The sequence below is a fragment of the Bison bison genome, unplaced genomic scaffold (assembly GCF_000754665.1).
Source record: "Bison bison bison isolate TAMUID 2011002044 unplaced genomic scaffold, Bison_UMD1.0 scf7180017864184, whole genome shotgun sequence".
In the NCBI taxonomy this organism is placed as follows: domain Eukaryota; kingdom Metazoa; phylum Chordata; class Mammalia; order Artiodactyla; family Bovidae; genus Bison; species Bison bison.
Window position 1 is genome coordinate 1,295,597 of NW_011494756.1, and position 23,236 is coordinate 1,318,832.

Genomic DNA, 23,236 nt, shown 5'->3' on the forward strand with positions numbered 1-23,236 from the left:
TCCGTGACCAGGAGGACTACAACCACATCCACGGGGGCAAGTGGACCGTGAACAACCTGCGGCTGTACCTGGAGAGCACCCGAGGCAAGGAGGTGACCAGCAAGCTGTTCGACGAGATCCACTGGATCATCGTGCAGTCCCTGAAGGCCGTGGCGGTGAGCCCTGCGGGGGGCTGCGGGGGTGGGCGGGAGCCCTAGGAGCAGAGAGAGCGAGGAGACAGCGCAAACCCGGGAATGGTTTGGGATTGGGGGGTACTTGTGGCTCTTTCGCTAAAAACACCGGTCTTTATGGCCTTACCTCCTACAGCCACGGCCTTGGGACCTCCCCAGACGGGCCAGGTCCCCTTGACGTCCATCACCCCTGGCTCTTCTGTTCCCCCTGAGTGGACAGTGAGCCTTTGTCACAAGCTGAAGCTTTGGAGATAGACTTTTCAGCAGCCTCCTTGTTTTTAGGCCTCCTGCTCTGCTGTTTCATAGACATTTAGGGCGGGAGAGAGTCCCCTCTTCTCTTCACTCATGTCTCCTATCTGTTGGCTGGTTTGGAGTTTTTGTGTTTTGTTTTACTGTCCTAAAGCAGGTGCGCATCTGTTTTCCAAGGAAAAGTAAAGAATACACCTTGCAGCACCAGCGCGCAGGCTGCTCATTCTAGTGCAGAAGCTGGTGGGCAGGCGAGTACGCGCCCACACACCGGGGGTTGAGGGGCCGCGGACAGAGCTTCACTCCCCGGGCTCGGAAATGTGGGGAGATGAGCTCTTGGAGGAAGTGTGATATGGGCTTGGCAGCGAGGTGGATATGTGTGAAAATACATATGTGCAATCTTCTCAGTGGAAGAGTAAGGTCTTCCCCCGCCCCTGTTCTTTTTTTTTTTGGCCAGGGCACAGGACCCGTGAGATCTTAGTTCTCCAACCAGGGACTGAACCCAGGCCCACAGCAGTGAAAGCACAGAGTCCTTACTACTGGACCGCCAGGGAATCCCCTCTCTCATTTTTTTTTTTTTAAGCAAAATGTATCTGTTTGGCTGGGCTGGGTGTTAGCGGCCTCAGGCAAGATCTTTTAGTTGCAGCACGTGGGCTCTCGTTCCCTGACCGGGGATCGATCCCGGGCTGCCTGCATTGGGAGGACTGCTGGACCACCAGGGAGGACCCCCGATTCCCATTTTATCTCGGAAAATGACAGTTTATACTGTTTGCCCATGTGTGGAAAGCTTTGTTGAAACAGCCTGGTAAAGAAAATTATGGATGGAAAATGGTGCTTCTGGTGGACACCTTGGCTTTCCCGTGTCTTGAATCGAGCTCTTCCTGTTTCACCAAGCGCTCCAGAGCCCTGCCAGCTCCTCCTGTCTGCGTTTCGGGCTCACAGGGTGGACTCGACAGGGGAGAAAAAGAACGGGGGCGAGGGAAGACCTTACTCTTCCACTGTTGGAGAAAGACATCTCAGGGGCCATGCTCCACGTCTCTTACCCCACGGAAGCCATGTCTTGAACTTCAACACTTGGGTGGGGGTCACAGTGGGGATGTGTGTGGAGTCCTGGACTCAGATTTCAAGCCAGGCTGTAACACAGGTGATGCGTGCGCCTTAGTGCCTGGTTAAACCAGCTTCCTCCACCTCCTTCCTGGCTGGCTTCAGTCCCCCTGGCTGGCAGAGCTCTGAGAAATCATTGGCTGTCTCATCAAGAACGCCTGTGCCCTGGCCCCAGGTGGTCAGCCGGCTCCCCTGGCACAGGGATCCTCAGGTGCCTGAGGGTCTCCTCCTGCACTTTGGGCTCCAGAGCTGAAAAGCTGTGGCATTTCCAAGGCTCTGAGGATCTGGGGAGCAGGGATTCATTTATTCCATTTTATTCATTTAGGATGTCTCCTTGTTTTTACCAAGTGTGTTGCCTTCCGGGAATTTAGGGGAGAGATAGGGACACGGGCGGCTGCAGTACCTTGTGAGAAGGGCGTGGTGCGGGGGCAAGGACCACGCAGGGGGACCCAGACCCAGGACACGGGACATGGGACATGATGGAGAAGCTGGGAGCCACAGCTTGGGGGCAGGATGCTCAGAGGGCCAGAGACAGCGGGTCTGGGAGATGACAGAGGGTTGTGACTTCCTATTCTGCAGAGGCTTTTTGTGACTGTGGTGTGGGCAGTATCCGGGTCAGGACACCAGAATTCAGTGGAAAGGCAGTGGTTCCACCAGATTTCCATGTGATGAAACAGCCCGCCCCCCAGCCTGGTTCTCCTCCAAGTGGGGCTGCACTGGGCTTCGTTTCCTGTTCTGAATCGAGCGTACTAAGTAGAGTCCAGGCACCCACTGCCACATAAGAAGCCCTCAGGGTCCTCACGGTCGTGTCTGTGTTTCTCCCTCGCTGTGCGGTGCAGAGACAACCCCGGGGAGCACCACTGTTTGCTGGCCTTCTCCCAGAGGGTCTCATTCAGGCAGCATGGAGTCTGTGTTGTAAGCAAGCAGCTGGTGGGCTTTTTATACACTTGGGGAATAGTTTATGAAGTGAAATTAAAAACTGAGAAGAGGATCCAAAAATGTTAAGTAAACGGATTTGACTTTAGTCACAGAGAACAGAGGTTCATAAGCTGCATCCCAAGGGGCCTGTGAAGGGACTGGCAGCCTGGTGGGCCCTGTGCGTGTGTGCGTGCATGTCTGTGTATATATGTGTGTGTGTGTCTGTGTGTGCATGCATGTGTGCGTGTGTATGTCTGTGTGTGTCTGTGTCTCTGTGTGTGTGCGTGTGGGTATATGTGTGTGTTTGCATGCACGTGTGTGTGTGTGTGTATGTGTGCGTCTGTGTGTGTCTGTGTGTGTATGTGTACATGTGAGTATAGTGTGTGTGTGCGTGTATGTGTGTGTCCATGCATGTGTGTATATGTGTGTGTCTGTGTGTGTGTGCATGTGCATGTGTCTGCATGCATGTGTGTGTGTGCATGTGTGTGCGAGTGTGTGTGTGTCTGTGTGTGTGCGTGTGTGTGTGTGTCAGGACAGTCTTGTGCTGGTGGAGACCTTCATTGCTGGTTGTTGAGCCTCTGATGAAAGAGACATAGTGGTTGCTTCCCGAATGCCCTATCTGAGGTTGAGGGGAATGTCCACCCTGGAGCCCCACGGGAGGAGCAGGGAGAGGGAGCAAGGCAGAGAAGAGGGAGGCAGAGAGCCGCTGGTCTCAGCCGCTGGTCCCACGCGCAGGGCCCTGCTGCCGTGACGTGCCACGTGTCCACAATGTCAGGGGTCTCAGCCGGGCCCCCCGACGCTGGCTCTAACCACGGTCCTCTCCCCGCAGCCCGTGATGAACAACGACAAGCACTGCTTCGAGTGCTACGGCTACGACATCATCATCGATGACAAGCTGAAGCCCTGGCTGATCGAGGTACCCGTGTCCCACGACCTTGCGCCTGGTCACCTCACAGCCTCCCTGTGCTCCTGCCTGGCCCCAAATATGAGGCCCCAGGCCAGGGTGGGTGGAGACGAGGGCAGAAGGATGAGGACAGATGCTCAGGTCTGAGGGTTTGCTGATGGCTGGAAATGTGCACACTGCCGTCAACTACCTCCTGCAAGCCCAGCCCACAGTGCCAGAGCCTGTGGTTCCACTTCCATTTTGGGGTTTGTTTGTTGTTTTCGACCATACTGTGCAGCTTGCAGGGATCTTCGTTCCTGACCAGGGATCGAACCTGTGGAAGCTCGGAGTCCTAACCACTGGGCCACCAGGGAATTCCCCAGAAGTACTTTATTTTTTTTTTAATTTTTGTCCCCCTTCCAGATGGGTCCTTCCGGGTGAGTCCAGCTCTGGAGGCCCAAACATCCTCTTGGGGAACACTATTCCCATTCAGGAAGGGCGCTCACAGCCCCAGAAGTCCTGGGAGGCAACGGTGTTCTGTCCAGAGATAAGGAACACCATACTCTGGGGACAAAGGCATAGTTTGGAAGTGGACTTATCTGCCCATCTGAAGGCGCAGACAGGATGTAGTGATGGCTGTTCTAGAAAGAGGGGGGGTGTGTGTGCCCTTTTCCTGATGACAGCGGTGGTGGGGGAGGGGCTGGCATGTCCATCAAGACCCAGACACAGAGCCCACCTTGCTGGGTGGTCCTGCTTTGCTCTGCTGCCAGGGAGAGGGGCATGGGGTCGGGCGGGCAGTGAGAGGGCAGGCGTCCGCTCTGCCCACTCATCTCCTTGTGTGAGCCTTGTGTGACCCACCAGGTGGGTGCAGCTCATGCCCTTTAGCTCAGGCTGTTTCCAGCCAAAGCTGAGTCTCCAGAGCAAGTCATCGTGAGTGGTCCGTGCAGGGAAAGTGAGGACCTCCCGAGAAGCTGCCAGGAGAGCCAGGTTTTAAGAGAAAGTGGTATGTGTGTTGTGTGTGTGTGTGTGTGTGTGTAGACATATGTACATGTAGCGAGATAGCGGGGCTTCCCAGGTGGCGCTAGTGGTAAAGATCTTGCCTGCCAGTGCAGGAGATGTAAGAGGGGCAGGTTTGATCCCTGGTTTGGGAAGATCCCCTGGAGGAGGGCATGGCTACCCACTCCAGTATTCTTGCCTGGAGAATCCCACAGACAGAGGAGCCTGGCGGGCTACAATCCACGGGATCACAAAGAGTCGGACTGAAGCAACTTAACACACCTGCAGAAAAATAGTTAAGTCAGTCTTATCTACCGACATAAAATAATTTATATTTTCTTTTCCTCCATCTTCATTTCAGTCGCTCAGTCGTGTCTGACTCTTTGTGACCCCATGGACTGCAGCATGCCAGGCTTCCCTGTCCATCACCAACTCCCAGAGCTTGCTCAAACTCATTTCCGTCTACATGAAGTTTCTCCATTTTATGTAACTTCAATGGAAGTCAATTTTTCCTTGATGAACTAGAATCTCAACGTGAAGGTTATTGCTAAGATAATATAACAGATCTGAACTGTAGCCTGTTTGTAATGAGAATCGCAGGATGGCCTGATAAAGCACAGTGGTAACGTCCAGGGCACCCGAGGTCTGCACCTCCCCTGCCACTGTACACATCAGCTGCCTCGCTGGCAGCACAGACACATGGTCTGACCATTTGGGGGAGGAACCTGAACGACTTTCAGATTTGCTGCCTCTTCCCTCCCAGGCCTGAGAAAGCAGCCCGCCAAGGTCGTTACAACTATGTGCAAAGTAAGAGTCAATAGGTGCTGACCGAGGGCCCGTGGGACTCTCCGCAGAGTGAATGTCTGTGCTTGGTGACTTTGCTTACCTTCCCAGAGGCCTCTGGAACTAACTTTCCACTTGCTGGACAGGCTTCTCCTCTGCTCAGAATGTTGCTTTGCTGGTCAGGCAGCGCATGGGTGCACTTCCTTTTACTTCAGCCTACGATGCTGCTTGGTCAGGGTCACTGGGTCACTGATCCCAGCAAAGCTCTGGGCAGCTCTCCATGCTGAGGGTGGAGCTCACCACACAGGTAGACACTGAAGTTATGTTCGTGGTGGACGTTGACCTAAGATTTTTATTTGTGTGGTGACTGATTTGTAGGTTCTGTTCCTAATCCTGTCTTTAAATAGTACTATGATTATTATTTTCTTTTTTTTGGCCGAGCCGCACAGCTTGTGGGATCTTAGTTCCCTGACCTGGGATCCCAGCCATGAAAGTGCCAGGTCCTAACCACTGGACTGCCAGAGAATTCCCTAAGTTACATTCCACCTAAGGAAATAGATCAGAAAGTGCTTCCTGAAGGTGTTAGGTATGACAGTGTAAAGCAACCTCCTTACCTGCGCTGTGGGGTGGCCAGTGTTCGCGTCGGCCCTGCTCACCCGCGCTCCAGGGTGGGTAGGTGACCCAGCTGAAGGGCGTGGTCTGTCTCCTCCCCTCTTGCAGGTAAACGCATCCCCGTCCCTCACCTCCAGCACTGCCAACGACCGAATCCTTAAGTACAATCTGATCAATGACACCCTCAACATCGCGGTCCCTAACGGTGAAATTCCAGACTGTAAATGGAACAAGTCACCCCCAAAGGAAGTCCTCGGCAATTATGAAATCCTGTGAGTTTGTGGGTCTGTGCCACTGGCTGCGTGAGTGTCAGATTGGGGCGTGGGGTGGGGGTGTGCCAGGGCCCAACCCAGATGTTCTAGGCGCATGTGAACTCACCTTATCGGGTAGAGTATGTTGCCTTTTGACGTTATGGGAAAGGCCTTGTTGCCGATGAGTGCTGGGTGCTGAACCAGGCCTCTGTCCAGTCTCAGTCTAGTGCATGGGAAATATTAGAGCACTGGCCAGGCAAGCTGTCAGGGCGGAGCTAGTCACTCACCGTGGAGCAGTGACCGGCCACGCCTGGCCCATCCCTGAGACCCTTGTGACACTGAGGAGCTCAGTCTGCACACCTTTGAAAGCGTTACTCGCTCAGTCATGCCCAACTCTTTGAGACCCTGTGGACAGTAGCCCACCAGGCTCCTCTGTCCAGGGGATTCTCCAGGCAAGAGTACTGGAGTGTTTTACCATTCCCTTCCCCAGGAGATCTTCCCTACCCAGGATTTGAACCTGGTTCTCCTGCATTGCAGGCGGGTTCTTTACTGCCTGAGCCCCAAGGGAACCTGGTGCACACCTTTCGATGGGGATAATACAGCTGAGAGGAGGGCACACAGCATTTAGGGCCTGACCCCCGTCGTCACAGCTCGTTTCCCAGCAGCCTTGTGAGGTGAGGGTCGTCACTGGCTCCGTTTTACACACATATGGAAACAAAGGCTCGGAGGGTTACGTGGCCCCTGATAGTGCCATAAAGTGGGGGAAAGTGAGAACCCATCAGAAGGGCAGTGGCTGAGCGGGTCCGACTCGTTCTCAAGGTGGAAGGGTGAGTGGACGTTGGAAGGACTCGGGTGGGGCTGTGCTGGGGCCGGAAGGCCGGGGGAGGAGCTGCAGGAAGGGTGTGCAGTGTGATCCGTGTGACACCGGCGGTGGTCGCCATGCCCCCTCCCCCGGTGTGGCTGGCATTTCTGCATGTGGCGGCTGGTCTGAGAGTGGACAGGGCAGGAAGTGTAGAGGAACACTCCGTAGGGGGTTGTCATGGGCACCACTGCCGCAGAAGGTGTGGGCTGGGGAAGGGGGCCTAAGAAAAGAGGGAAATAGCACTCAAGCCCAAGGACTGAAGCTGTTAGGATCGCATTAACTATTTCTGTGAAGTCTAAACATACATTTAACAATTTCATTTCTTTAATTTTTAAAAAAATACTTTTATTTACGTATGGCTGTGCTGGATCCTCACTGCTGAGCGGGCTTTTCTCAGTTGCACGTGGGGGCCACTCTCCAGCTGCAGGGTGCTCGGGCTTCGCACTGTGGTGGCTTCTCTTGTGGAGCACAGGCTCTGGGGTGCTCGGGATTCAGTAGTCGTGGCTCGTGGGCTCAGTGGCTACAGCTCCCGGGCTCTAGGGCTCGGTCTCCATGGTTGTGGCCCATGGGCTTAGTTGCCCCGCGGCATGTGGGATCTTCCTGGGGCAGGGGTCGAACCCGCGTTCCCGGCATTGGCAGGCAGATTCTCCACCGCTAAGCCACCAAGGAAGCCCCTCACTTAACGTTTGAAAAGAGTGAAGAAATAGTTGTGAACTTTACACCCGTGCTCCTTTACCCTGGTGCGTAGCGCCGCTGCTGTGTGGATGTAAGTGTGCAGCCCCAGGAGCACAGGAGGTGAGTCCATGAGAGCAGCACTAGGGGCCTGGGCAGGGTGGTCACAAGCCTGAAGGGCGACCAGCTGGCTGGTTGGTTGTATCTTCCAGCACGTCTGCTATCCAGACGAGGCATAGGGTAGGCAGAGCATGGAAGTGCCCTGGGTGGGGTGCTCGCCAGGTGAGGGGGCAGGACAGGGAAGCAGCAGGTCTGAGCAGCTGAGGACAGGGAGAGGGCGGGCAGGGGGCTGTCAGACACTGAGCTGGGAAGAGAAGGGGCAGAGGTCAAGGGGCATAGGTCAGGCTGTGGCTGGCGGCTGAAGTTTCGCAAGGGGTGCGGTCACCGAACGTGACGTGGTCAGTTGGGTGCCCCAGAGGTGGGGCTGAGCTGGGGTGGAGGTCATCGGAGAGGGCAGTAGGTTAGGGGATCAGGGTCTCATCTGTTTGGTCACTCAGGTCACCAGCAGCAGTGAGTTGAGAGCCTGAATCTTAAGGAATTAGGGTCAGTGACCTGGAGGATTAGAGGTGACCGACACGGCAGGGAAGGCTGGTGGACTCTGCTGACCTGGGAAGGAGGTTTTGGAGAGAAGTTGCGGGGGGAGAGGGGGTTCCCCTGTAGACCCAGGGGCATGGTCAGTGGGAGAGAAGACAGGCCCACTCGAGGGGCGGGAGGGGAAGCCAGGTTCAGAGCAGGAAGGTGACGGGGACCTTCCAGGACAAGGCGGAGGATGGGGGAGGCTCTGTCCATTGCTAACAACAGACAGAGAGTCCTTGGTACAGAGGAAGAGTTTGGGGGTGGGGCCGGGTGGGGGCACGTCCAGAACCTCCCGGGATTGGCACTGTGGGCAGTGCAGGGTGACAACCACGATGCAGGGCCTTGTGGGCTCCGTCCTGACAGCCCTGAGACAGGGAGGGGGCCCTGGGTGAGCCCCCCTTCATCGAGCTGAGGGTGCTGGGGAGGTCGGGGAAGTGTGTTCTAGGGAGCCTGTGGGGCCCTTTGCCCGCCATCAACCCATTGCCCCCTTGAGGGTGTGGGCAGACGCCCCGTTTCCAGTAAGACGCATGGTCAGAAGCCTCAGTGCTTCCAGTTGGAGAGACAAAAAGGTGGCCTTCCTTGCAATGCATTGGGCTACCCTCCCCCGGGTGAAGAACTAAGAAGGGGTTCCAGTGCAGAGCCTACGGTGCTGGGTCCTTCCAGTCAGGGCTTGCTCCCCAGTGCTTCAGTGACCCGTCAGTCTCTGTGGGCTTGCAGCTGAGGTGCTGGGGGATCCGGGAGGATGGGTCTGGGAAAGGGGGGCGGACAGGCCCCCGACATCACCGGCTCCGTCCTGTCCTGCCATGCCAGGCACTCTGCATTCCACTGGGTGCCCTCAAGAGCCCTTCAGGGGTCCCAGCGGGGGCCGGCTCACTTGCCCGTGGCCACAACCCTGGTGTGCCACCTGGATGTAGACATTCTTGCTGCTGTCCCAGCTCTCCATCCCGGCCTCGGAGCTGCAGGGCCTGGCACTTTGCATCTGCTCCGTCCAGGGCCCAGTTCAGAAGATGCCGGGTCTGCTTTTACAGTCTTCTAAAAATGACTATTCTGACCCCTGTGAGTGGATCCTGCCTGTGAAAAGCCCCAGAGAGCAGCCCGCCAGCCCAGGAGGGGCCTGAGAAGGGCCATCTGGTCTCTGACCCTCCTCCACGCTCGCCCCGTCATTGGGCACACCACCCCCAGGAGTCACCCGTCCCAGATGGCAGCTGCTCACCAAGCGCTCATTTCCGTTGGTGTTTAAGCTGCACAGACCAGCACCAATGCCCAGGGAAACTGGAAGCCCACCTGTGTGTCTCCCCTCTGCTTGTTCAGCAGGTTCTTACTGCACACACGCTCCCCACAAGAGGGGTGCTGGGGATGAGCCAGACAGAGGGGGTGGTCACTCCAGCCCTTTGGTCAGTAAGGTAGACACGACACAAGCAAATAGAGTGATAACGTATGAGCAGGAGTCCCTGGCCGGAAGAGGGGCCAGTGTGCCTCCTGGGAGACCCCCCCACACCCAGGCAGATCCACCAGCATCCCTGGGGAGTCCTCTGCCCAACATCGTCTCTCCTTAGGGAGACAGGAACAGGAGGGACCCACAGGTTGTGGTCTAACCTCCCTATGTCTGGCAGAGGGAAACCTCGTTGTGTCTGCTGTGAAGATGACACTCTTCTGGCCTCCCTCCTCCCCACCCTCCTCTTTCACCCCCAGTGTGGAAAATGCATCCTTCATCCTCAGAAATCTCTAGCCCAGCCCACCCTCAACCCACACATGGTGATCCTGGGAATAAGCTTTAATGGAAACACACCCTCTTCCAGAGGTCAGCAGAACGTAGTTAATGAAACATCACTGAGCATCTTAGTACCTTTCGCATTTGATGTGGACATCTTGGTGGGTGCTCAGCCAGGGTGTGGTCAGCAGTGACACCCACACACACATTAGAACAGTGGACAGAAGCTTCACACTCTGAGCCGCAGGGTAAAAAGTTCCAAATTAAGAATCCTAAGTGAAGTGAAGTTGCTCAGTCATGTCCGACTCTTTGCAACCCCAGGGACTGTAGCCTGCCAGGCTCCTCCATCCATGGGATTTTCCAGGCAAGAATACTGGAGTGGGTTGCCATTTCCTTCTCCAAGAATCTGAAGTCCTGGGTTTTATTTAACCCTACCTCTGCCATGTACCAGCTGTGTGACCTTAGCCCACTGAATAAACCTCTCTGAGCCCCAATTTCCTCCAACAGGAAGTGGGACTCATGATGCCTACGGATCTGAGTCAGGAGGGTGATGGAAGCCCTGGGAGGGATAGGAGACCCTGTCCATGGAGGTCCGCAGTGCCAGGGCCCGAAACAGGGCCTGTGGATTTCACCCCTCTCGTGGGGGCCCCACCCCAACAAGAAAAGGTCACCAGATGCCTTATTGTCAGGGTCGCTGAGGTTCTAGGTTCTTTCTGGTTTAAAAGCACCAGCTGTACGTCCCCCCCGGGCTGTGCTTTAGCACTGCACAAGCCCGATGCAGGAGCGTTGATGGGGAGGGGTGGGTAGGTCATGGCTGGTGGAGGTGAAACTGGCCTCTCCCTGTCCTGGCTGCCGCCTCCTGGGCTGGTCACTCACACCCCGTGCCCTGTCTGGACCAGGGTTAGTCATCCTCGCCCCACAGATGCTGAGCGAGGTGCTGAGTGTAATGTATTTTCAGACATCGCTTGTCTCCTTGGCTACCCTGGGATGTCATGCCTTTCCCTGTGGCCATTGCCAGACCCTGTCTGGTGGCCTGTATGAAAACATCAACTGCAGGGTGTGGGACCCGTCCACAGTGACAGTTTAACAAGGTTGTGCTCGTGTGTTCTGTGGCCTGGGATGGCCCTTGGTGGGCTGCCAAGGCCACCTGCTGGGCAGGTGAGTTTGGAGGCATGCAGGCTGCTTCTCTGGTTGCCCTGGCGACGCCGCGGGAACCCTGGAGATGGCCTCTGTCTCTAGGTATGACGAGGAGCTGGCGCAGGGTGACGGGGCTGAACGAGAGCTGAGAAGTCGGCCAGGCCAGTCGCTGGGGCCCAAAGGGAGCCGATTGAGAGATGCCGGGAGGACCGTCCTCACCACCTGGAAGTGACCACCGGCAAAAGCGAGACTTACAGCCCGGACCCGGTCAAAACCTGTCACTGCGCCCAACCCTTGCCGAGGACACCTATTTTGGAATTTCCTTTTTCTAGACCTTTTTTTTTTCCCTTTCCTAAACCCTGTAAATAAATAAAGGCACTTCTTTGAAAGGTTAAGGAAGTCTGTTATTGGGGGAACGTCCCTGTTTCTCTGTCACTCCCATCCTCACCATACTTCTGGCTCAAGGCTATCAGGATTTTTCCCACACCAAGCAATTCTGCTGTGGCCCCAGATGTCCTACCCCTGGAGGCAGGGGTTCCCCAACCTCCAGGATCTAATGCCTGATGATTTGAGGTGGATCTGATGTAATAATAATAGAAATAAAGTGCACAATAAGCGTAATGCCCTTGAGTCAACCCAAAACCACCCCTCACCCCCTGGTCCATGGAAAAACTGTCTTCCATGAAACGGGTCCCTGGTGCCAAAAAGGGTGGGTACCACTGTCCTGTGGTTAACTCTGTTTGGATACCTGGAGATGGAGTCAGATCCCACAGGTAAGGGCTCAACTCTACAAGACTGCCCGCCACACTCACAACTTCAGGCACCAATCACAATTCCAGTTGTTAACTGCTTCCTACCAACTGGCTCCAAGTCGGAGGTTCCCACAACCCTATCCTTGGGTTCAATTAATTTGTGAATGGGGCTTGCAAAATTCAGGGGAACAGTTTACCTACTCCATTGCCAGTTTACATAAAGGATGCAACTGAGGAAAAGCCAGATGGCAGAGATGCACGAGGCAACGTATGGATGAAGGGGCACCGAGCTCCCGTGCTCGCTCTGGGAGCATCACCCTCCCAACGCATCCATGTGCTCAGCAGCCTGAAAGCTCTTCCAATTCCATAGTCCGGGGCTATTTATGGAAGCCTCATTACATGGGCATGCCTGCGTGCATGCTAAGTCGCTTCAGTCGTGTCTGACTCTTGGCAACCCTATTAACTGTTAGCCCCCAGGCTCCTCTGTCCATGAGATTCTCCAGGCAAGAATACTGGAGTGAGTTGCCATGTCTTCCTCCAGGGGATCTTCCTGAACCAGGGATCAACCCCGCATCTCTTATGTCTCCTGCATTGGCAGGCGAGTTCTTTACCGCTCGTGCCACCTGGGAAGCCCCAGTGCATGGCAATGATTAATTAAATCACTGGCCATTGGTGACTGACTCCACCTCCAGCCCCCTCTCTTCCTCGGAGGTTGAGGGGTATGCCTTGGTTCCCCAGGCAGCCAGTTCACATCCAAGGCCATCCAGGAGCCCCAGCCACCAGTCGTAGCACAAACTCTGGTTTGCTTGAAAGGGACTTGTTAGGAATAACAAAAGATACGCATTTCACCTTTCTGCTCTGTAGCAGTTTCAGGAACTGGAAACAAAACTAAATATAACACATGTCCCTGTAGCTCTTAGAAAGAAAATTACAAAGGTTTTGTATGCTGGGAAAGGAAATGGAGACCAAATACATATTTCCTAAAAATCACAGTATCACAGTCTATTTCATTCGGGCTGAATAACTAATTCACGAATGTATAAGATGAGCCCTTTGGACAGAAAGGAAAAGCTTCAGAATGTGATTTAGTTTATTATAAGGTAGGTCACATTTTTAAAATTTGGCACTAAGTTAAAACCCAAACCCAAACCTGAGTATCTTACAGAACCATGCTGCTGTGAGAAAGCAAAGTATTTAATCTGACAACTACTTTGGTTTCATTCCTCTCAACTCGACTGTGATCTAGAGGAAAACAGGCAACTAGAAATATTAGCACCTCAGCATTTATCATTACAAAGGCCCTTGTCTCGGTGCTCTGAGGAGACGCACTGGGTTTTGTAGGTGAGCCTGTCGGTCAGATAAGCCCAGACAATTCCCGCCATGTGGCTTACATGACATCAGCCTCCGGGCTTGCCGCAGACGCAGAGGTAAGTGCAGCTGGCAAGTCACTGGCGGCAGGATAAGCTCTTGACACAATGTGTTTACAGCAAGCCAGCCTGGACTCCCGTGACCCACAGAGAAATACAGGGAGGCAACCCACGTACCTCTGTAGAGCGATCGATGCGTCTGAATCACCCTTGGGGGTGTTCTCTTATTAGAACATTTTATTGTCACGTTTGACACCTGCTCACTAATGCTTCACTCATTGTCCTGAGTTTCTCTTTCAACTCCCCACCTATGTGCCATTATAACGTTAGGAATAAGATTTTCTTGTTATGTAATTGTGCCAAGGACACAGAGGTCTTCTTCCCTGGTGGTTCAGTGAATAGGAATCCACCTGCCAATGCAGGGGACACGGGTTCGATTCCTGGTCCGGGAGGGTCCCATGTGCCACGGGGCAACTGCTGAAGCCTGTGTGCCCTAGGGCCCTTGCCCTGCAATAGGAGAAGCCGCTGCAATGAAAGACCCAGGCACTGCAACGACAGAGTAGCCCCCATCTCGCTGCAACTAGAGAAAGCCAAAGAGCACCAGTGAAGACCTAGCGCAGCCAAAAATAAAATAATTTTTAAAAAGAATATAAAACATGGATCTAGTTCAATATGTGGAGAAGGCAATGGCACCCCACTCCAGTACTCTTGCCTGGAAAATCCCATGGACAGAGGAGCCTGGTAGGCTGCAGTCCATGCATCACTAAGAGTCAGATATGACTGAGCGACTTCACTTTCACTTTTCACTTTCATGCATTGGAGAAGGAAATGGCAACCCACTCCAGTGTTCTTGCCTGGAGAATCCCAGGGACGGAGGAGCCTGGTGGGCTGCTGTCTATGGGGTCACACAGAGTCAGACCCGACTGAAGTGACTTAGCAGTAGCAGCAGCAGTTCAATATGTGTGCTGTGTGCTCACTCGCTCAGTCATGTCCGATTCTTTGCAACCTCATGGACGACTATACGTAGCCCGCCAGGCTCCTCTGTGGGATTTTCCACGAAAGAATATTGGAGCAGGTTGCCATTTCCTCCTCCAGGGGATCTTCCCTACCCAGGAATCAAACCTGCGTCTCCTGCATCCCCTGTATTGCATGCAGATTCTTCATTACTGAGCCACCAGGGAAGCCCCTGCTGCTACTGCTAAGTCGCTCCAGTCATGTCCGACTCTGTGCGACCCCATAGACGGCAGCCCACCAGGCTCCCCCGTCCCTGGGATTTTCCAGGCAAGAGCACTGGAGTGGGTTGCCATTTCCTTCTCCAATGCATGAAAGTGAAAAGTGAAAGTGAAGTTGCTCAGTCGTGTCCGACTCTTGCAACCCCATGGACTGCAGCCCACCAGGCTCCTCCGTCCATGGGATTTTCCAGGCAAGAGGCCTGGAGTGGGGTGCCATTGCCTTCTCCTATTTCAATACAGAATGAGTGAAATGTAGTACAAAATTCAAACAAATTGCAATTTGTAGGAACTAGTCTGCTGCGTTCACGTTAAGCCTGAAATGGCCCCAGCTTATTGATCAGCGTACTTTGTGTATTCCCTGACATTCAGGCCTGGTGTGGATGATGGGTGTGGCTTTGAGCCTCTGAGTCAGACCTGGGCTTGAGGCCCAGCTCTGCCATTTATTAGTGTGTTCCTTGGACCTTTGCTTCCTAGTGGATAAAAGGGGATTGATTTTATTTGCCTCAGAAATAAAAAGTGCTACCGCCCACCCCAGCTGGTTCTTGCTCCAGCTCTGATCACGTTTTCTTCCCCCAGGAGGGGGCCTAATCCTCCACGCAGCTGGGGGCTTCCACCCTCCACTTCTGATCACAGCTTTTCCACCCACCAGTTCTTCCAATCCAGGTTCTCTGTTATGCTGCCTGGTTTTGGAAAGGGTGGAGTCCCCAGCTGGGAATGAGCCCGCAGCCTGAGCGTGGGGGAAGTTGATTCACTGAGGGGAGAAGTCAGCGAGCCCGTGACCAGGTTGCTAAGCGAGAGCAAATGCCTGTTAAATATATTTATATCAAATATTGACAGTGACATGAGTGATGTCATGTTCTAGAGCAGATGTTTCCTCTGGATACTTCCAGTACACTCACGGGGAGGAAGTACGTGGTGTCCGAAGCAGGCCTTGGAAAACCGTCAGGCTGTAAACAGACTGTGAGGTCACTGGGCCAGGCCTCCAGCCGTGGTGTCCCCCTTTGCAATCGTCTGGGTTAACAACTTCTGTTTTCTTATCGGCTCCCATTACTTTTTTCTGTTTGATAAGGTTGAGGGGTGAAGGACAGGTCCCAAAGTCTGAAGGCCGTAACATCTGATCAATTTCAGGATGATTCTATTTGATTTTTCCCAGAGGAAACTCATCATTTGCCTGCTTACTGCATGGGCTGCTCCCCCAGTATTTTTCAGCAGGTGCTCAAGCCCAAAAAGAAGGAGTCCTCCCACCTGTCCCCCGCTCCCAGCGCAGCAGTCCCCAAGCCTGGTGGCAGGCTCCTCAATGGACCTCCCGCCTGGACCACTGCTCGAGCCCCACTGAACTCGGCCCTCAGTCCCCTCCCATACAATCAGGCTGCACCCTCTAGCCCAAAGGATTTTCCTGACCTGTGGCCATTTCCCCCAGCACAGAGCGGTTCTTCAGTGCACCCCACAAAGCCTCCCGTGCTTGGAAGAACCTGGAAGCCCTCCATACATGGTATTCACCAGCCCCAAACTCACCTGACTCGTCTCTGCCGGAGTCAGCCTTCCTCCAGGACACTGGCAGGGTGCGTTCTCCCTCCAGGTCCGTTTTCCAGCTCGGTGGCCTCTCCAGCCAGCCAGGGGAGGTGCTTCCCTGGTCTCCCCAGCCTCAGGCCATCAGCCTCCTGTGGTCCAGGGAGGTGGGTGAGCGTCCACTGCAGGGACCCTGCCCAGCGGTCAGTGCCCACAGGGCGTCCTTTTGTGTCACTTACCAGGAGCTACGTCCAAGTGGGGTGCCCTGGGGCATTTCAGGATCCCTGCGGGGCAACAGGAACACCCATCAGATTTTGCTTCCTGTTTCTCATTAGGCAGACAAGGTGTTTCTGTGGACACAATCGCTGATGTAGGTTGGGGGTGACTCTCTTGCCTAAAGGACAGTAAAGGCACTGACCTGGCGTTTCTGTTGATAAAAGCCCAGGTGCCCCCGGGGCTGTCCTGGTTCGGGTGTCTCATTCAGAGCCGTTCTCCACCCTCACCTTTTCATTCCCATTGGGAACTGAGTCTTTGGGGGTTCCGCCTCCTGAATTTGGCCCCCTCTGTCACCCCTGCTCCCATTTATTCCACCATGCCTCTTCCCCCAACTGCCGCCAGCGCCTCCCCGCTCCCCCACCCCAGGAGCTGCCTTTCTGATGTTTCAGATGCAGCTGTGGCTCCTCCAGGGGTGAGGGTGGGCTGCAGAGAAGTGACTTCAAGGGCTCCCTCCTGCCGAGGGTCTCTGTAATGGCCAAGCACACCAGACAGCTCATGCTTCGGGATCTGATTCCCATTCCGGCTAGAAGCGCGGACCGGGCTGTCACAGGGGTCCAGGTGGCCTCCGACGTGCCCAGCCCCAGAGCGAGGGCTGTGCTTCCCCGTTCACCTTCTGTCCCAAGCCTTAGACCCGACGGCAGAGGGTGCGGGGTGAGAAAGGCACCATAAAAGGGGCCCACAGGGACTTCCCAGGTGGTCCAGGGGCTGAGACTCCACGATCCCAGTGCAGGGGTCCTGGGTTCCCTCTCTGGTCGGGGGGCCAGATCCCACGTGCCACGACTGATTGTTCATGTGCCGCGATGAAGCTCGAAGATCTCACGTGCTGCAACAAAGACCTGGAGCTGCCAAACATATAAGTAAATAAAGGAGGGGCTCCACAGAGGCACCTGAGGCTGGTCTAGCTGGAGAGACCTCACGTGCTGAGTTTTGTCTGCTGACATTGTCCCTGAAGAAGAAAAACCAGCCCTGAGAGCCAGGAGTGGGCCTGGCCCTCAGAGCTTGGTGTTCTCCTGCAGAACGTAAGCAATCACACAGACGGGCAGCCTGAGACCAGGCCACCGTGTGACCAGCCATCAAGAGAGAGCCTGTCCACCACTGCGTCTGAACCCGAAGAGCAGCATCCACATCACCCAAGCCAAAGGGTGACACGCTTCCCCTACCCTCTCCTGGCCACAGAACTGATTTCCCCCAATCACCATTCTCATCTGTCCCGAGCTCCCCCACTGACCACCACCATAGACGAGGTTTACTGAGACACCTGGTCACAAAATTGCCTACCCTTCCTCAGAGCAGCCAATCCAGGGCAAAGCCCACCTCCCCAGACCCACCTCAGCCAGCAGCACCCTCCCTCCCACAAGCCCTGAAGTCCCAGGCCATTCTCCTAGGCAACAAGCAATTCATCCACCTGTCACCCATGGGAGCGTTGTTCCTGGTCTTTGACTGAAGAATGTAAGACTATGAGAATCTTTAATGATTTAGCATGGGGGATTTCACTAGTTTTGATGTGAGTGAGTGACTGAAGTCACTCAATTGTGTCCAACTCTTTGCGACCCCATGGCTGTAGCCTACCAGGTTCCTCCATCCATGGGATTTTCCATGGCAAGAATACTGGAGTGGGTTGCCATTTCCTTCTCCAAGAGATCTTCCCGACCCAGGGATTGAACCCCGGTCTCCCGCATGGTAGGCAGATAGGGAAGTCCTAGTTTTGACGTGGCTGGGTTTTAAGAAAGATTGGTTCCTTCCCCAAGGCTGGCAGAAGCCCTGTTCAGTCTTAGAAACAGATAAATACATTTTTCTCTTTAGATGGTGCTGCAGGCACTGTGAGTCGGGAGGCAGTAGCAGAGGACCCCTCCCCCGCCACCGCACCAGCTTAGGACGGAAGCTGGCCTCCAGTGTCCCTGCCCAGGAATGCAGCCGCCTCCCTCACTGGCAGGTAAGGGGAGGGGAACCCCAGGTAGACCCAGGTGCAGCTGGGGACAGCAGTATAGTTCTTCAACTTTTTCAAATTACATTTCCCACAGAGCCTTAAGGGCCTACTAAATTAAAAACAAACAGCAAGAAGGACAAAAAGCCAGCCCCTAACTTGAGAGACACAGAGTGCTTGCTGCCCAGTCCTTCCTGGTGGGAGGAGGTGACTCCCCAAGGTCACATAGCCAGGGAAGAGCAGAGGCTTGCTGGGACCCGGTGCCCGTGACTTCTCATCCAGCTCTTCACAACGCCCCGTGCTGTCTCCTGTGGAAAAGGCAGGGGAATACCAGGTCACTGTGGGATTCAGGGGTTGAAATTGGAGGCTTATAAAATCAACAGACACTGGTTGTCACTTGCCGTTCAGAAGGCTTGGGGGGACTTCCCTGGTGGTCTAGAGGCTAAGACTCCTCACTTCCAGTGCAGGGGGCCCAGATTCGATCATGGTATGGGAATTAGATCCCATATGCTGCAACTAAAGACCCCGCACAGTCAAATAAATAAAAGTAAACAAGAAAAAAAAAGTTTGGGGAAATTGGAGGGTGCACCAAGGAGAGTGCAGGGGGTAACTGCACGGACAGAATCTGGTATCAGAAGACCCGCACCCGCTCCCTGCTCAGCTGCTTGCTTGCTGTGTGACTCAGTTTTGCTTTCTCATCTGCATGGTGGAGATTAAAATCTCAGCCCCATCTAGCTCACAAAGCCATCGGAAGAAGGGAAGATGAGGACTGCAAAAGTGCCCAATCCGCATTGTTGTCGTTCAGACTCGATTGTTGTTGGTCCGACTCTTTGCGACCTCATGGACTGTAGCACACCAGGCTCCTCTGTCCTCCACTATCTCCCAGAGTTTGCTCACGTTCATGTCAGCATTAGTTAACAGTTTTTGCTGTCACTTTAGTTTCAAGACCTGGGGCCTGCCCTCTAGGAGTTCACAGACTGTTTCTTGTAAGAACAATAAAAGAGACAGCTTAGGCTCAGTGCCAGAGAAGTGGCATAGATAACGCTTGCCCCAGTGGGTGGGGTGACCTGGGTCATTTCCTTGAGGTGTCTTTTTTTCTTTGGAGAAAGATCTTTAATTGCTTTACACAGCAATAGAAAGTATGTATTATACATCGCATGTATGCAGGCTCAGTCAATAAGGCATATCCAGCTCTTTGGCAGCCCCATGGACTGCAGCCTGCCAGGCTCCTCTGACCATGTAATTTTCCAGGCAAGAATACTGGAGTGGGTTGCCATTTCCTACTCCGTCCTTGAGGTGTCTTGAAGAATGAGTAGACACTGGATGGGGGAGGGGGGCGGGGGATAATGAGAGATGATTTCAGAAAAAGGATTCAGGGCCAAATTATGAAGGATCTTGGATGCCAGGCTCAAGAATTTGGCTTTAGGGAGCCATTGAATGTTTTTGAGGAACAGTGTGACAAGGGAGATGTTCTTAGAGATGTGACTCTAAGGGGTGGTTCAGAAGATGATCGAGGTGGGAAGAGGCTGCAGGGAAGCACAGAAGGGAAGAGCTGAGGGTGTGAACTAAAGAGAATATGCGGGGTGGGAGGCCTGGGGAAAGAGGTGGCTTCATTGGGTAGTAGGTCTTGAGAGCCAGGAGCAATTCTCAGTTGACCAGCAGGGGGCGTGTGCACAAAAGGGGTTTGAACCTTTAAAGCAGAATTAAGTAAACCTTGCCGTGTTAACGAAAGTATTTTTCCAAGAGCTGTTCAGAGAGGTCATATCATCCATGGCTATGAAATAATACTGTTTCCATGTAACAACTGTGTATCGAGAAAGTCACTGGTTTGCTTCAGTTCCTGAATCTTGTACTCAGAATAAGAATGAAAATAATTCTGGACTTCCCAGATGGTCCAGTGGCTAAGACTCCACGCTCCTACTGCAGGGGACCCACTCTGATCTCTGGTCATGGAACTAGATCCCACATGCTTCAACTAAGACCCAGCACAGCCAAATAGATATACATAAATAAATAAATAATTGTTAAGAAGAAAATAATTCTACCAGACTTATAGGCAAACTCTTCTCTTACACAATCTTCCCCCAGGCAGAAATGTCTCCACTGCACCCAGAATTCCCCTGCTTTTCCACTGTTGTTCAGTCGCTAGGTCGTGTCCAACTCTGTGACCCCATGAACTGTAACATGCCAGGCTTCCCTGTCCTTCACTGTCTCCCAGACTTTGCTCAAACTTATGTCCATTGAGTTGCTTTTCCATTAATCAGGGATGGAAGCCCAGTCTCCTGCATTGCAGGCAGATTCTTTATGGACTGAGCTACCAGGGAAGAAACTTTCCATTAAGTCACCCAATATCGAAGGAGCATTAGTGGTTTGACAGCACCGGGTGCTGGGTCACACCGCTGAGCAAGACAAGGAAGTAAGTCCTTGCCCTGCAGAGTTCAGTTTAAGAGAGATGAAAAAGGAACATTCTCAGAGGTGGGTGAGCTCAAAGGGCAGGCTGCTCTGGTGGACCCTCAGAGGGGCCACGAAGAGCCTAGAAAGAGCTGACTGTGACCCTGCAGGGGTTTTTGGATGGGTGGGAGGCAGTGGTCGAGAGAGCTGGCTCTCTGGGCTGTATCTGAATAGAGATACTCAGGATTACAGGGCCAATATGATCTGCTGGGGGGATGGGAGGGCTGGTTGCTGGGCACAGGTGATTTCTCCTGGTCTGGAAGGAGCTCAATCCCCAAAGTGGGTCTTGGCGACATGTCTGGGCTGCTCAGGTCAGGCTGGGCCCCTCACCACAAGCTGGCCCAGTGGAAACCCTTGAAGATGTGTTTCAGCAAGAAAAACCATGAGGGACTTCCCTGGTGGTCCAGTGGCTAAGACTCCGTGCCCGATGCAGGGGGCCTGGGTTCAAACCCTGGTCAGGGAACTAGATTCCTGCATGCTGTAAATAAAAAACCTCTTTTCCTGCAACAAAGATCCTGCACATGGCAATGAAAGAGCCCATGTGCCACGGCTAAGGCCGGCGCAGCAGAATCAGTGAATTTTTTTTTTTTTAAAGAACCAAGAGCGTCAGAGGCTTAAGCTGGGGGCTGTCTGGTCACTTTCTTCCCTTAGTCTTGACATTTCAGTTCTTCCTTTGATTGCATGAAACACCGCTTGTCTCCTTCCTGTAACTCCACTACTAATTTTAGCTACACACAGTTGGCTGCAGTTCAAAGAATTTTAACCTGTACAAGTTCACTCAGGTTACAGTCTGGAGAACAGATGGGAGAAGGGTCATCCAGACGATAGCTGGTAGTGTTTGGGAGAGAAAAAAGGTGTTTGGAAGGAACTTTGGTAGGACCTGGCGGGGAGAATGAGTGAGGGGGTGACGTGAGAACTCAGGTTTCTGGAAGGAGGTACCGTTCATGCAGGGCTGAAGGGAAGATGATGACTTTAGTTTTAGAGAAGTTGAGCTTGAGGAATCTTGGGGACACTCCAGCAGGACGTCAGGTTGGCCCTCAGGATCTGCAGTTGCACGGTGACATAGAATCGAGGACCCATGGCATGCAGCTGGGGAGGAATGCTCCCGGAAATTGTCCGAGGGTGGGGACCCCAAGGAACAACAGGAAGAGGGTGGGAAGGAGCAGGCAGAGGACCGAGGCCTCTCATGGAAGGCTCAGCATCTCAGGGAAGCCAGGATGCAGGAATAAGTGACCAGAGCTTCCTGCTATCATTGAGCTCAGTCTTGAGAGGGGCTCTGGGACTTCACAAGCAGGGGCTGTGATGGGCCTGGTGACAGCGGGGTCAAAGTGCGGCAGGGAAATCCGAGAGGAAGTGGATCAGCTGTGAAGGCAAGTCTTCCAAGCAGGGGTGTTAGGGAGAGAAGTGGGAGAGGGAGGCTTCGAAGGGTTGTGCCCCCAGCTGAAGACTATGACTTTTTATAGGCTTCCTTCCTTCCTTCTCCCATTCCACCTATTGGGTGCTCACTGTGTAACTTAGCTGTTTGAGGTCCTGGGGACACTTTGCTAAACAAGATGGGTCAGTCCTGGTTATCACGGAACATAAAATCCGGTCGGTGCTAGAGGAGAAAGCGTCTTTCTTGAACAGTTTTATTGAGGTCTAATTTTCATACAAGGGCTTCCTTGGTGACTCAGCGGAAAAGAATCCACCTGCTAACGCAGAAGACCCGTGTTCCATCCCTGAGTCAGGGGGAGCCCTCGGAGAAGGAAACTGCAACCCACTCCAGTCTTCTTGCCTGGAGAATCCCTTGGACAGAAGAGCCTGGCAGGCTACAGTCCATGGGGTAGCGAAGAGTCAGACACGACTTAGCGACTAAACAACAATAACAACAATTTCCATATTATGTACTTGTGTTTAGTCGCTCAGTCATGTCCAGCTCTTTGTTTCCCCATTGATTGTAGCCCACCAGGCTCCTCTGTCCATGGGATTCTCCAGGCAAGAATACTGGAGTGGGTTGCCTTTCCTTCCTTCAGGGGATCTTCCTGACCCAGGGATCGAAGCCAGGTCTCCTGCACACTCATTTTAAGTGTATAATTCAATGATCTCTAGCAAATTTACAGAGTTGTACAGCAATCATCAGAATCCAGTTTAACAACATCTTCATCACCCTCAACAAGACCTCTCAGGCCCATTTGCAATAACTCCTTACTTGTACTTCTAGCAACCACTCATCTACTTTCTGTTTCTACAGGCTTGTCTTTTTTGAACATTTAATATAAATGGACTATTACAATATGTGGGATTTTGGTTGGTTTGTTTGCTTCATCTTGTTTCTTCCCGTTGGCATCACATTTTGGAGGTCCATGCATGTTGCAGTGTATCTCAGCATTTCATTTCTTTTTATTCATGAATGATATTTCATCGTGAATAAAAAGAAAAGTTATGACTAACCTAGACAGCATATTGTAAAGCAGAAACATTACTTTGCCAACAAAGGTGTGTCTAGTCAAGGCTATGGTTTTCCCTGTGGTCATGTATGGATGTGAGAGTTGGACTGTGAAGAAGGCTGAGCGCCAAAGAATTGATGCTTTTGAAGTGTGGTGTTGGAGAAGACTCTTGAGAGTCCCTTGGACTGCAAGGAGATCCAACCAGTCCATTCTGAAGGAGATCAGCCCTGAGATTTCTTTGGAAGGAATGATGCTAAAGCTGAAACTCCAGTACTTTGGCCACCTCATGCGAAGAGTCGACTCATTGGAAAAACCCTG

The 23,236-nt window shown here is 53.3% G+C and overlaps 1 protein-coding gene across 4 annotated transcripts in view; it reads left to right on the top strand.

The window, feature by feature from the left end:
* The window catches only part of TTLL1 (tubulin tyrosine ligase-like family, member 1), a 35,321-nt gene extending 23,945 nt beyond the window's left edge, over window positions 1-11,376 (top strand). For all 4 annotated transcript variants that reach the window (XM_010843638.1, XM_010843640.1, XM_010843641.1 and 1 more), the window contains 4 exons: window positions 12-155; window positions 3,268-3,354; window positions 5,821-5,984; window positions 11,084-11,376. In XM_010843638.1, coding sequence (XP_010841940.1) covers window positions 12-155; window positions 3,268-3,354; window positions 5,821-5,984; window positions 11,084-11,213 — 525 coding nt within the window. In that variant the 3' untranslated portion in view covers window positions 11,214-11,376. The remainder of the gene's footprint in view (window positions 1-11; window positions 156-3,267; window positions 3,355-5,820; window positions 5,985-11,083) is intronic.
* The last annotated feature ends 11,860 nt before the right edge of the window (window positions 11,377-23,236 follow it).